The sequence below is a fragment of the Macadamia integrifolia genome, chromosome 2 (assembly GCF_013358625.1).
Source record: "Macadamia integrifolia cultivar HAES 741 chromosome 2, SCU_Mint_v3, whole genome shotgun sequence".
Classification (NCBI taxonomy): Eukaryota; Viridiplantae; Streptophyta; class Magnoliopsida; order Proteales; family Proteaceae; genus Macadamia; species Macadamia integrifolia.
The window spans coordinates 26,998,480-27,011,224 of NC_056558.1; the positions used below are offsets into that span (position 1 = coordinate 26,998,480).

Here is a 12,745-nt window from a genome sequence, read left to right on the forward strand (position 1 = left end):
AAAAAAAAAAAAAGAGCAGAGAGAGAAAACAGAACCAGAAGGAAGCGAAGGACGACGTCGGAGAAGCAGCAGAGAGAGCGATAGCAGCCACCGCCGCCTCTCTCGTTTTCTTTTTCCTTCCGACAGCAGCCGCCGCCTCCTCTCTCATTTTTTTCCCTTCCGACAGTAGCCGCCGCCGCCTCCTCTCTGTCTCTGACGGCAAAGAAAAAAAAAAAGGAAAAAGAATCAAGAAAGAAGAAGAAGAAGAAAAGAAGATGAGATGAGAAGAGAGAGGCAACGACATACCTGAGTTGAAGCCGTCGCGAGTCACCCATCCCTTCATCGGAGTCGCGACGTCTCCCTCCTCCTTCGCCGAACCACTGTTGGTTCGTCTCTCAGCAGAAGAGCTTTTGTCGGTAAAATCCTTTTTTTTTTCTTTTCAACTTATTTCTTTTTCTATTCCTAAAATACCCCTACCCCACCTTTTTATTACCCTCCACCCTCTTTCCTTGCCTTTCCAAGTATACCCCTGTCCTCTTCTTTTTAAGTTTCAAGTTGAACTTCTACAAAAAAAAAAGGGTTGAACCTCAATAATTACAGTTGTGCCATCCTCTCCTCAACTTCTATTTATTTACCATTCTGTCCCTGCCCTTTAAGCCTCCAGTTATTTACTATTCTACCATTATTCTTTGAGTGCTATTTTGTTACTCATCACCATGGTAGCCAATAGTGAAGTTGTTCAACAGCTGAATTCCTATAAAGGAGAAACTGATACAAAATTTGATGCTCTCACTAACATGGTCACGTCCCTAAAGACAATGGTGGAATCGATGCAAGTTTCTATTGATCGTTTGGTGGCAGCAGATAAAGGAAAGAGTCCCATTCAGTCTGGGGATTCTTCCAACACCACTCCACAGGATCTTCCAGTAACACCACCACCACCACATCATACACCACCACCACCACCTCCACCACCATATGGGACTGGTAGACATGATGATGGAGCAGAAAGAGCAGCAAAACTAGATGTCCTTGATTTTTATGGAGACAATAATCCAGAATTGTACCTTGACTGGATTCACAGTTTAGATACATTCTTCAGATGGTACGGGTTGACTGAGGCTCGAAAGATCCTATTTGCAGAGGCCAAACTGAAAGGCACGGCTCGAGTCTGGTGGATCAAGCAACAACAACAGAACCGAACCCGAGGCATTGGGTTGGTCACTACTTGGGCTGAAATGTATGAAGTCATGAATCGGCGATTCTTGCCTTCTGATTACAAGCAACGCATGCATCTCAGGTTTGCACAGTTGAAACAAGAGAATTTGACCGTTGAAGAGTATGTTGCTAGATTTTATTATTTGGCCACTCGTTCTGACTTTGAGTGGGATGAAGAAGTCTTAGTGGCCCAATTTCGCAATGGTTTGCACCCTCAACTTAGTGCTGCCCTTGCATCTAGTCGACTACCTACAATGGAAGACGCCGTACAAGTAGCATATCAGGTTGAGGAAAGTCTGAAACGCCCATACAATCGGAGAAATTTTGCAGATACTTTTTCTCGAGGTACTAGTTCCGTTTGGCAACAGTCTCCTACCCAAGAGAGGTCCTCTAGCAAGCCACAGGCAAGTGCTACATCTATGGCTTCTTCACGACCTAGTCGGCCGTATTCTCCACCTCGACATGTTTCTGAAATGTCATCTTCACGGCCTACTCGCCCATATTCACCCCCTCGGCGTGGTTCAGATAAACCTTCTGATTCTTCAAAATTCACAGTTCGGTGCTACTCATGCAATGGATTTGGACATATCAGTGCCCAATGTCCCAGCCGTTTGGTTGCTTTTATTGATAAGGAATCTCCTCTGCCATATATTCCCGAAGAGCAACTTGGTTCTGACACAGTTGATTTAAGAGAAGAGCGTGCAACAGGTGAAGTCAATGACACTCTTAGTGACGATGACCAACATCCCTTTTATGTCATTCGTCATGTGTTGACCACTCAAAAGGCCACTGAAAATGAAGATTGGCGCCGCAGTAGTATTTTTCAGACTCGTGTGAAGTGCAATGATCAGTTGCTAACCTTGGTCATTGATGGAGGCAGTTGCACTAATGTTGTCTCTGAAGACGCTGTTCGTAAGCTGGGATTGAATACAGAACCACATCCTAATCCTTACAAGGTTGCTTGGGTGAACAACACTAATCTCAAAATCACAGATAAGTTCTTGGTCACATATTCTATTGGTGGATTTAAGGATACAGTCCAATGTGATGTCCTCCCTCTGAAGGTGTGCCATATACTTCTTGGTCGACCTTGGTTGTTTGATAAGAAAGTACAGCATTGTGGCTATGCTAATACCTATGCCTTCAAGCATGCCAACAAGACTATGAAGTTTCATCCTGCCAAAGATCTCCCTGAAATTAAGCTCAAGAAGATGGTGGGATCATTCCTCATTCAGCGTATTCCTTCAGACGGTCTCCTCGGTCCTTTCCCTAACTCGATGGAGTCGAGTTCTTTTCAGAGGAGGAGAGTTGATGTAGATATGGCTGCCCTTTCTTGGTTGGACCAGCATGACCGGCTTTGGAAGCCAAGAGCCAAGAAGAACCGGTCCAGCCCAGGGTTTTGGTCCAACAAGGGTTGGAAATAAAATTAGTAGTTTACTTAGTATTTTATTTCATGCTTTTAGTTTCCAAACTTGAACGTAGGAGTAGGATTTATTTCCTTGCTTTGATTTCCTTTTATAGTTGTTTCCTAATTTAGGCTAGTTTCCATTCCAGTTAAGTTTCTAATTTCATGTTCCTATTTTTCTATATATTGGTTGTAATCGACTGAAGATTTAGAGAGTAATTTGATTATTGAATGAACGTGTTAGTGTGATCCTCCTTTTCCCCCTCTCTACTCTGATTTCCCCTCCCTTCCCTAAGGGTTCTCCATCAAACACTAATATACCTCAATACCCATTGTTGATCTGTCTCTTGGAGTTTATAGGTGGAAGATAACTTGTGGAACTCCATGGTGTAGGTATGCACACTTTTATAGTCTTGGTGGAAATTGACCATCTTGTAGGAGAGAGCACCTTTTCATGATCCAGATGACAAGATGTGCGAACTTATCCTCACCAAATTCACTGAGTATGCATGTTCGTAGTCAAACGACATGCTACAATCGAGGCTCGTCAAGTGGCTAGGACCCATCACCAATTGGGAGGTCATAAAACAGATATTGAAAAGGATTTGTAGGAAAAAATCATCTCAAACTTAATCAACCATTCAGTAAAATCCTTGTGTCTCTTCTCACTGTCGAACTTAGGAACCTCGACCTTGATGTTGTAATCTTGTCTATGAACTGCTGTGTGATGTCCTGTGGAATGACTGCCTCTGGGTGGTGGTGGTCTTTGAGGTGTATTTGTAATCCGTAGAGTATCAAATTAAGGAACTGAAGTAGACAAATCCTTTTTGGTTTTTCTTGTTGATATTTAGGCTTTTCAAGATTAAATCCACCTTGGAAGTGAGAGTTGCTATAGTTGTTGAATGCTCATGGAATCTGCACTTGAGCTTCAATTTAGTTTGCTGTTGACTCTCAGAGAGTTCCTTATATAACTTGTGCAGCTCAGGATTGGTGATGTGAGAGTCCTATCAAGACTAGGATATGGAAAAGGAGGAGGATTTTTCTGATACTAACTAATGCAGCCTAGGGTTCAAAAACCCTAATCCTGGTCTCTACGGACCTGCCAAATAATGAAAAATTCAATTACAATGAACAGTGGCAGTTTTGTAAATATTCAGAACAGTTTAAGACCCTTTTGGAAGTGATAAATACGGATTGGGACACGCCAGTATTTAAAAATTAAGGGGAAAGGATAAAGCTTGATTTTAAAACAAGCATAGACAACACAGAACTACAGAAGGAACTTTGAAGAAGAGGGGCTTTTGTGTAAATAACGTAAAACATGCTTTTTGTAGTAAATGAGAGGATCGCCTTCCTCGCGATAAGAACAGGAGCCAGCTGTGACTTACTCCAACTGAAGGAGCTGCAACTGCTCAAGGATCATCTTGATGGTGCTGAAACTCTAGGGATGGCATTGCCCACCCTGGTAATATTACTTTAATGGTGCTGAAATGCCACAGTTGATCAGTTGCTCGAACAAAAAAAATAAAGAGTGCAGGTGTTGGTTTCCTCAACTTATGAAAGATTAATCTCAGGTTTATGAGAATAAATCAAACGATAATGAGATCAGATTCATATGTACCAAGTTTGAATGGAAACCAAGCAATAGTGAAAGAGTTATGACAAGAAATTGATGGGTGAAAAGGACCTGGAAAACAGGGTGTCCGCCCATATCTAGAAACAAGGACAAAAGAAGAGGAAAGGAGGAGAAATAGAGGGAGAATAAAAAGGTAATGAGGAGAGATCACACTTGAAAAAGTAGGGACTGAATCACTGAAATCTGCTTCTGGCAGGAAATGAGGAAGAAAAGAAACTGTTGACCAGAAAGTATACATAGCAGCAACTTTTAATTAAAGTCAATTCTATTCATCCCCTTAATAACGTTTAAAAGCATGTATGTAAAGAGGAAGACTCCTCCATTACAACTTTAACTCAAACTCCCAACTCCTACTCCAACGGTTCTGGCTAACAAGCATTGAAAAAAAAGAAGAGGAATTATCACTCTCCTCCCCTGAACTATAGCTAAATATCAAGTTTCCCCACATTTTTTCAAATATTTCACTCCCTTCCCCTCAAACGAAAAGATTCTATCTACCATGCCTGGACGTTTAATATGGCTGTTAAGTCTGCAAAATTTTTTTCATAATGACTGAAATACCCCCATACCTGTAGAAAACCCATTATACCCCGCTATGAACTAAAATTCCCATTCCTCTTAATCGATCAAAACAACTTTCCCTCCCTGCATCTCCTTTTCATCTCACCTCAATTGATCATATTTCCCTCTCTCCCTGCATCTCCTTCTTCAATGATTATATGGTGGATCGTGATGAGACACGAGTGCTACTGTGGAACTGCGGGTCTGGTGTAAGCGGCCCATCAGGGCGTCGTTGGAAGCAGAGGTGCTGAGACGAGAACTGTGCCCAAAGGAGAGCAGGGCTGCGACTTGTTTCTCGTGTAGAGGATTGGAGGGCTCGTGTGTTGTGGCTCTCAGTGCCGCCACTTGGAGAGCGACGGTGCTGGGCTTGCATAGCAGAGCTGCTTTGCTCAGCGATGCTTTGTCTTTCAGAACTCCCATGAGATTTTGCTAGTCCCCCCATTACCACACATACACCACACACACACACAGAGATATGGGCTATAAGCAATAAAGCACAGTTTAGGTATGGAATATTGATTGTTGATGGAACCACTCTTGGGTAACTTATTGAAGTTCAGTTTAGGAAACTTTCTATCTGCCCTGAGAGAGAAAAAGAAAGGGAAATCAAAGATTAGAACCCTCTCAACATTTTAAAATAAGATGTGAAAGAAGAAAATTAGATTCGCAGTATCCCACTTTTTGTCTCTTAATTCCATTTTTTTTCCTAAAAAATTTCCTCATCTGTGACGAAACAATGGGCGAGAGAAGGCAATGACATGAGGGTTGATTAATTAGCAACTGATGGCGTAATTATTCTTAATTTCTTACATAAGACAGGATATCGATGAGTTACTTGAATCAATGAAACTTCTTTATAAGAAACTCCAACAGATTTTAATAATAAAAAAACTTTCTGACAGAGACTGGCTTTGAAAATGGTCTTCAAGCTACCGAAGAAACGTGGCCGGAGAAGTTGACCCAATCACCCTGTTCAAGGAAAGGTTTTAAAAATTGGGATTGTCTCAGATCTGTCAATAATCATATCAATCTGGATCGAATGAAAAAATTGGGTTGCAAACGAATCATTGAAGAAGGAGATGCAGGGAGAGAGGGAAATATGATTGATTGAGGGTGAGATGAAAAGGAGATGCAGGGAGGGAAGGTTGTTTTGATCGATTAGGAGGAATAGGGATTTTAGTTCATAGAGGGGCATAATGGGTTTTCTATGTGTATGGGGGTATTTCAGTCATTACGAAAAAAATATGGCAGACTTAACAATCATATTAAACGTCCAGGCACGGTAGATAGAATCTTTTCGTTTGAGGGGAGGGGAGTGAAATATTTGAAAAAATGTGGGGGAACTTGATATCTAGCTATAGTTCAGGGGAGGGGAGTGATAATTCCTTGGGGAAAAAAAAAAAATTGCACCTGGGTGTGCCTCAACCTCCTTAACAATGTTGGGTCCCTTTGGTTGGGGTTTATTATTTTTTTAGGTAATATCATGAAATGATTATTCAGGGCTTCCTTGGACCCTGCTGTTAGCTCTGGTTGTGGGTTTAGAGTTGCTGGATCCGGCTGAAACTTGAAATGTTTGTTATATTCGATCTCAACCTTTCATATGTAGAATTCCAAAATTCTTTGAGCTATGGTTGATATGTTTGAAATTTCAAGTTTCTTTTCAGACTAAGCCTGCTATTACCAATCAATTTTACTGATCATTGATCCCAATTTACGGTCTGATTGAGCTGCCATTTGAGGATGTTTATTTGTCAATTCCAATCACTGTTTAAAATTAGGTTTCATTCTATTGGTTACTTTCACCTGGAGAAAATATATATATATATATATATATACACATTATGAACCATTTTTGTTACCATGTAGGTTTTCTCAATGCTCCCGGGATTTAGTGCTGAGCTAATGCCCAAGGGTCGCGAAAAAGAGAGTCAGGCAAAGATCAAACGATACATGACTATGATGGATTCCATGACCAATGACGGTAACTCTAATCTAGTCTATGCTTTTTATGCATATTAACTGTATTTATTTTCTTGCTGTTGAAATTTGTGGCCTAATCTATTCTTCTTTTAAAAAGAGATTGCACCTATTTTATGCGAACTTTTAAATTCTTATCCAGAGTTGGACAGTTCGAACCCAAAGCTTATGACTGAGTCTCGGATCATGCGGATAGCACGGGGTGCTGGTCGTCCTATTAGAGAAGTTATGGATATGTTGGAAGAATATAAACGTCTCGCCAAGATCTGGAGCAAAATGAAAGGGCTGAAGATTCCAAAGAAGGGTGACATGAGTGCATTATCTCGAAATATGAATGCACAACACATGAGCAAAGTCCTTCCACCACAAATGCTTAAGCAAATTGGTGGCATGGGTGGCCTTCAAAACCTGATGAAGCAAATGGGTTCTTCGAAAGATATGATGGGCATGTTTGGAGGAGACAAGTAGTACTAATTAAATGGGAAGGCCAGATTGGAGTAATTACTGATGAGGGCATTAGGTGCTTTGTACAGTGTCAAATCCATAATTACATGCAGATCAATTGTACCTGCACAGAAGTATTTAGTATATTGGCAGAGGTTTTGTTGTCAAAGTGACTAGGTAGTTTTCCTTGTAGTCTTACTGGTTTTGTGATCTTTCTGCCCCCCCCCCCCACAGAAGGCAAAAAATAGTATAGTTCCCTTCTTTATTGTAATCTTATTATTTACGAAATGCAGCTGTATTTAGGGATATATACTGTCTTGGTTGTTTATCCGTGATATTTAATGGTCTGCATGGTTCTTTTATTTATTTGTTTATTTAGAGCTGAGATGAATTTTTTGTCAAGATTTGAGGATAATCAGAGAACACTGTAGTAGCCTTTTATTTTGTCTGTATCGAGTATCAATGAGGCCAGAGTAGGGATTTCTTCCCACACAATGACCCGTGGCGCGCATAGACTCACAAAACACCATATGGGCTCCCTACTGAATGAAATCGTCTTTGGCAGCTGGATATTTATTGCAAAGGAAGCCCAGCCAACCCATCCATTCAGCGATAGTGATAAAGTGTACTTTCTGTAGAAAGTTCTCCCCTTCCCATTCCCCTCCAGCTGCTTATCTACTGCTTGTAGCTTGATTGGAGATCAAGAGTGTTGTCTGGTGGAAAACCCTCTTGTTGGTATGTTCCCTCTCTGGTGCTATCGGAATTTTTTTGGCAATGATGATATAGATTGAATTTACTCTATATTTTACAATTCTCTTGATTTTTTATTTTTTTTCTCTGGCGGGTCCATGAAGGTTTCGATGCTGAAAATCTATTGCAAAATCCAATTTTGCTTAGATGAAACATGTTCCTGAAGTTCCCGAGGCACATGGTCAGATGTGAGTGTACTGAAGTGAAATATACTCCAAGGACTCTATATAGGGAAAATCTTGTTATAACCATTGATGGTGAAAAAGAAGTTCGCACTTGCTATCTCTTCGTGGATAGAGCTGAGAAATACTAGCTGGCGGAAACGAGGCTTATCCCAAGTGGGCATCTCTGAGCTCTTCCTCGCTTCCATCTCAGGTGTGTGCCCTGCAGCCTGCAGGTGTTATATGATTTGCCTTATACCAGGGTTAGTGATTCAGAAAGAACATGGGCAGGTGGTATGATGGTCAGATTAGGGTCACAGGAGCATTTATGTCAGATAAATGGGATGAAAAAGTAATGTGGACGGACCTTCCAGTCCATGTGATGGAGTCATGGGCACCTAATTTTGTCACGTGAGAGGGTAAATGGTGGACATTTTATGGGCATATAGTATCCACGGCTAATTGGAGTTTTCCCATGGGTAGAGCAATCAGGGATTAAATTGGCTGATACCGATATGGATTGAATCTATCTTTGATATTTGAGATGTGGTCGGCCCAAACTGTTCCTTCGATAAATAGTGGTTGGAGTTGCAATATTGATCTTCCACATGGGACACCTCGTCTTTCTATGTTATATAGATCTGTTTATAACTATTGAGGGCCAAGATATTATAAATAATGGGAATAATCCGCCATAAAAATAAGTTTTTGTCGATATATTCATTTTTTTGGCCACCAACCATGGAAAGGCTCTTTGAGCAAATGGTATAGAGAAGCACACAATGAGGTGTAAAAACATAGTATCATGTATTGCAATGCAACGAAGTCACAGAACCTTTTCTCTAATAGCGTATGAACAGAGATTAGTCGTTAAGCAAAAAAAAATAATAATAATTATAAGATATTATTGGTATTTACCATAATCTTTAGCAAATTTAGACTAGTCAATTCATTAACATGTTAATTTTAATTTGGACTGGCTTAACATATCTGGCAAAATTACGCTGAGAACTATAAGGGTTAGTTGGAGGAATCAAGCTCTTCTGTAGCATTACAGAGCGTGTAGAGTATATTCAAAAACTAGGAATGCTAGACATATAGCCCAAGGCATTCATGGTCATTGGATGGGCTTTACAAGGTATGTAGCATCGCATGGCAGAGAATCTCAATCCTAGGTTTCTTTTCTTTTTTTTTTGCGTGGGGGGTGTATATAGTTATTTTGGGTATTTTTGTAATTTGAAATTTATTTATTAATTTTTTTCTATTGGAATTAGGCAACGAAGTTCTCGAGTGATCCGTTTCACTCTGTATCGACCCGGATTAATCAGTGTCACTCTTACTTTCCATAAAAAAAAAATAAGTTACATGTTTTTTATTACGATGTTCTGATACCGATATTTAAATATCGGCCTCGATAGATACCAATACTTAGAACCTTGGACAGGAATATTGGTATTGAATCGACTGTTCATATAGCTATCCGCCATATCGGTATTAGGCGTAAAATAATAGAAAAAGCTATTTATTTAATGAAAAATAAGGATATTGGGATTGATACAACCGACCTGGGATCGGTATTGTATCGATATCGTCCAAGAACAATATTACCCGACAGGTTGACACCCTATTAGTTGAGAAGTGTACAACTGTTGACGAAGACAAAACCCCCAAATCTCCCTCCCAAGCGGCCAAAGTCTTTGGAGGCAATCTGTAGGGAGGTAGGGAGGTAGGGAGGTAGTCTTCATTCTGTCCCTTCCCAACATTGCGATAGCAGTCAAACATCCCCAAATCCCAATCCCAATCGCCATTCGAATTTCCACCAAGTGAAGAAGGTGCCTTTCTCTCAGTTTCCGTGGCTCTGTTTCCATTCTCCAATGGCGACGACAGGCATTCGTTTGGAAGACTACAAGCACAGTCCAGTCCACTACGCAGTGGCACTGGGAGACCACACCACTCTCTCCCGTCTCCTCTCTTCCCTCCCAACGCTCGTAGAACCTTCCAAGATCCTCACTGAGTCCGACTCCCTCTCCCATGAGCGCATCGCCGATCACATTTCCTCCTTTCTCGACCGCCGTGATGTCCCCCACAGAGAGACCCCACTCCACCTTGCTGTTCGCCTCAACGACCTCTTTGCCGCCCGCTCCCTCGCTGCCTCCGGTGCCGATGTCTCCCTACAGAATGCCTCCGGCTGGAACCCATTGCAGGAGGCCCTCTGCCGCCGCTCATCCGATATTGCCCTCTCCCTCTTCCGCCACCATCATCGTTCTGCTTGGTTCAAGTGGCGCCGTCGCCTCCCCCGGCTTATCGGCGTCCTCCGCAGGATGCGGGACTTCTACATGGAGATCTCCTTCCACTTCGAGAGCTCCATTGTCCCCTTCGTCGGCAAGATCGCTCCTTCCGACACCTACCGGATCTGGAAACGCGATGCCAACCTCCGTGCCGATACATCCCTATCAGGGTTCGACGGCCTCAAGATCCAGCGCGCCGATCAGAGCTTCCTCTTTCTAGGAGACGGAGATGGGGACCGCGGCCTCCCATCAGGGACCTTGTTGGTACTTAACCGTGACGATCGCAAGATATTCGATGCCTTCGAAAACGCCGGTGTTCCCATGTCAGAATCCGATGTCGCCGGATTCTGCTCCCAAACCAGCGTATACCGCCCAGGCGTGGACGTCACCAAGGCCGAGCTAGTCGGAAGAACCAACTGGAGGAAGCAGGAGAGAACAGAGAGTGTGGGAGAATGGAAAGCGAAGGTCTACGAGATGCAAAACGTCGTGTTCAGTTTCCGCACAAGGAAAGTAGTGGGAGACAATGCCAGTGACGGCCCAGGAGGCGAGCAGGTATTGCCGCTGGAGCTCGACGAAGACGCAGAGGAAGGTTTCTTGGTTGCAGAAAACCCCACCTTGAGCTTCCCACCCCCAGATCGTCGTAGACACAGTAGTTTTGTTAGAGAAGAAAGGGAATTTGTATCGTTCCGTAGGAAGAGCGTCAATATCCCTGATCGCCGGAGGGTACCATCAATGTTGCCGCTGCCGCAGACACCACCGAACAAGGAGAAAGAGTATGTGAAGAGCCTCCGGCCATCTGTGTGGCTAACAGAGCAGTTTCCACTCAAGACAGAAGAGATTCTTCCCCTACTTGATATCCTCGCTAACAAAGTCAAGGCCGTCCGGCGTCTTCGAGAACTACTAACCACAAAGTTCCCGCCGGGAACTTTTCCGGTCAAGGTAAGAAAAAAAAATTGTGGGCCCACCCACCTTACACCTTGTCATTCTTTCTTTTTCTGCCTTTCCCTCCCTTACGCTTCTGGTTCTCGATGCTTTGCGTAAGCCATCAGTCAATTCAGTCCTCTTGATCACTCTGCCAGCGTGAGACCCCACCACTTCTGCTCACAGTGTCGTCGTCTTCCCCAGGAAGCGCCGGCCAAGCTCTCTTTTCTTTTCTTTTTCTTTTTTTGGTAAAATCCGGCCAAGCTCTCAGAAGGGGGCAGAGTGAGCGTGGAGGCGTGGACTCTGCTGGCTCTGTTTTGCCTCCTCTTTTTGGCTGAATCGACACGTTTATTGAGGAGAGGGAGCAGAAGAAGAATCATAGGGATCTGGCAAAGCTGAACACAGCTCTGGCCTGGTGTAACGTGTGCCTGTTGTCTGTGACTATTCAATCGAAGTGGGCTCACTTCTCAAGTTCGACTTCTAGTCTTCAACGTGGCATTCTGAATTATTTTGAACAGAGAACTCCTTGGGAGGGGTGTGGATTAGGTGGTATTGACTGGGGCCCCCAAGAGTATCAGTGGCGGTTGGTTCCAGGTTTTCATATATAATTTTCAAATTGAAAGATTACAACTTGATTATGTCCCTTTTGGAATTGAATGCAGGTGGCGATACCGGTGGTGCCGACGGTGAAGGTGGTGATAACGTTTGCGAAGTTCGTGGAGATGCAACCCACGGAGGAGGAGGAGTTCTTTACGCCGCTGTCAAGCCCTGGTCACTGGCTCGTTGGGGAAGGAAGGCATCAAACAAAGAGCTACAACATCTTTTCTTCTTCCTCTCCCTCCTCATCTTCATGGCTTGGGCGTAATAGCACTCGGCATCAGCAGAGGTGGGATTTGGACCCACAACAATCGGATCCATTTGCTTTACCTAGCGATTACAAATGGACAAGTGTGGATGATAATAAGTCCCGGAAGATGAAGAAATCAAGGTCAACTAGGAAGGGCAAGGAGAGATAATCGAATATACAGGAAGTTTGATTCTCCAAGGAGGACTTACTTCATCTCATGCCACAATCAATGAAGGGAGTGTGGCCTATTTTGCATTTTGCAACTTTTCACAAGATAGAACTATCAAGGTCTATAAAGTTTATTCATATAAGGAAAGAAAATACCTCAGCGATGAACTTTATTTTTAACTTATCTGGTAAATGGTAATACGAGCTGATGTAAATTTCATTAAAAAAGTAAAAAAAAGAAAAGAAAAACCTAGCCTAATATCTTATCCCAAAAAATAGGGGAAAACTTAACCTTCTAGTACCATTTTAGTCCATTCAATCTTCTATGTGATAGATTGTATGTACAAAAAAAAAAAGCATGGCCATCCAAAGAAAAATATTGTAAAGAGA

General features: G+C 42.6%; 2 protein-coding genes across 2 annotated transcripts in view; both read left to right on the top strand.

Moving 5' to 3' along the window:
* The window catches only part of LOC122066828 (signal recognition particle 54 kDa protein 2), a 42,544-nt gene extending 34,962 nt beyond the window's left edge, over window positions 1–7,582 (top strand). Inside the window, exons 8-9 of the mRNA XM_042630662.1 lie at window positions 6,666–6,780; window positions 6,919–7,582. Coding sequence (XP_042486596.1) covers window positions 6,666–6,780; window positions 6,919–7,244 — 441 coding nt within the window. The 3' untranslated portion in view covers window positions 7,245–7,582. The remainder of the gene's footprint in view (window positions 1–6,665; window positions 6,781–6,918) is intronic.
* Window positions 7,583–9,643: 2,061 nt separating this feature from the next.
* On the top strand, window positions 9,644–12,535 carry LOC122087599 (ankyrin repeat domain-containing protein 13C-like). Its single transcript, XM_042656796.1, has 2 exons — window positions 9,644–11,358; window positions 12,003–12,535. Exons 1-2 carry the CDS (start codon window positions 10,006–10,008, stop codon window positions 12,354–12,356), a joined length of 1,707 nt encoding a protein of 568 aa, XP_042512730.1. The 5' UTR covers window positions 9,644–10,005; the 3' UTR covers window positions 12,357–12,535.
* Window positions 12,536–12,745: the final 210 nt, after the last annotated feature.

What these genes read in the sequence shown, in the direction of transcription:
- LOC122087599 (XM_042656796.1), top strand. Translation starts at nt 10,006, where the DNA reads ATGGCGACGACAGGCATTCGTTTGGAAGACTACAAGCACAGTCCAGTC. An exon ending in CGGGAACTTTTCCGGTCAAG is followed by an intron (nt 11,359 to 12,002) that starts GTAAGAAAAAAA and finishes AATTGAATGCAG; the next exon opens with GTGGCGATACCGGTGGTGCC.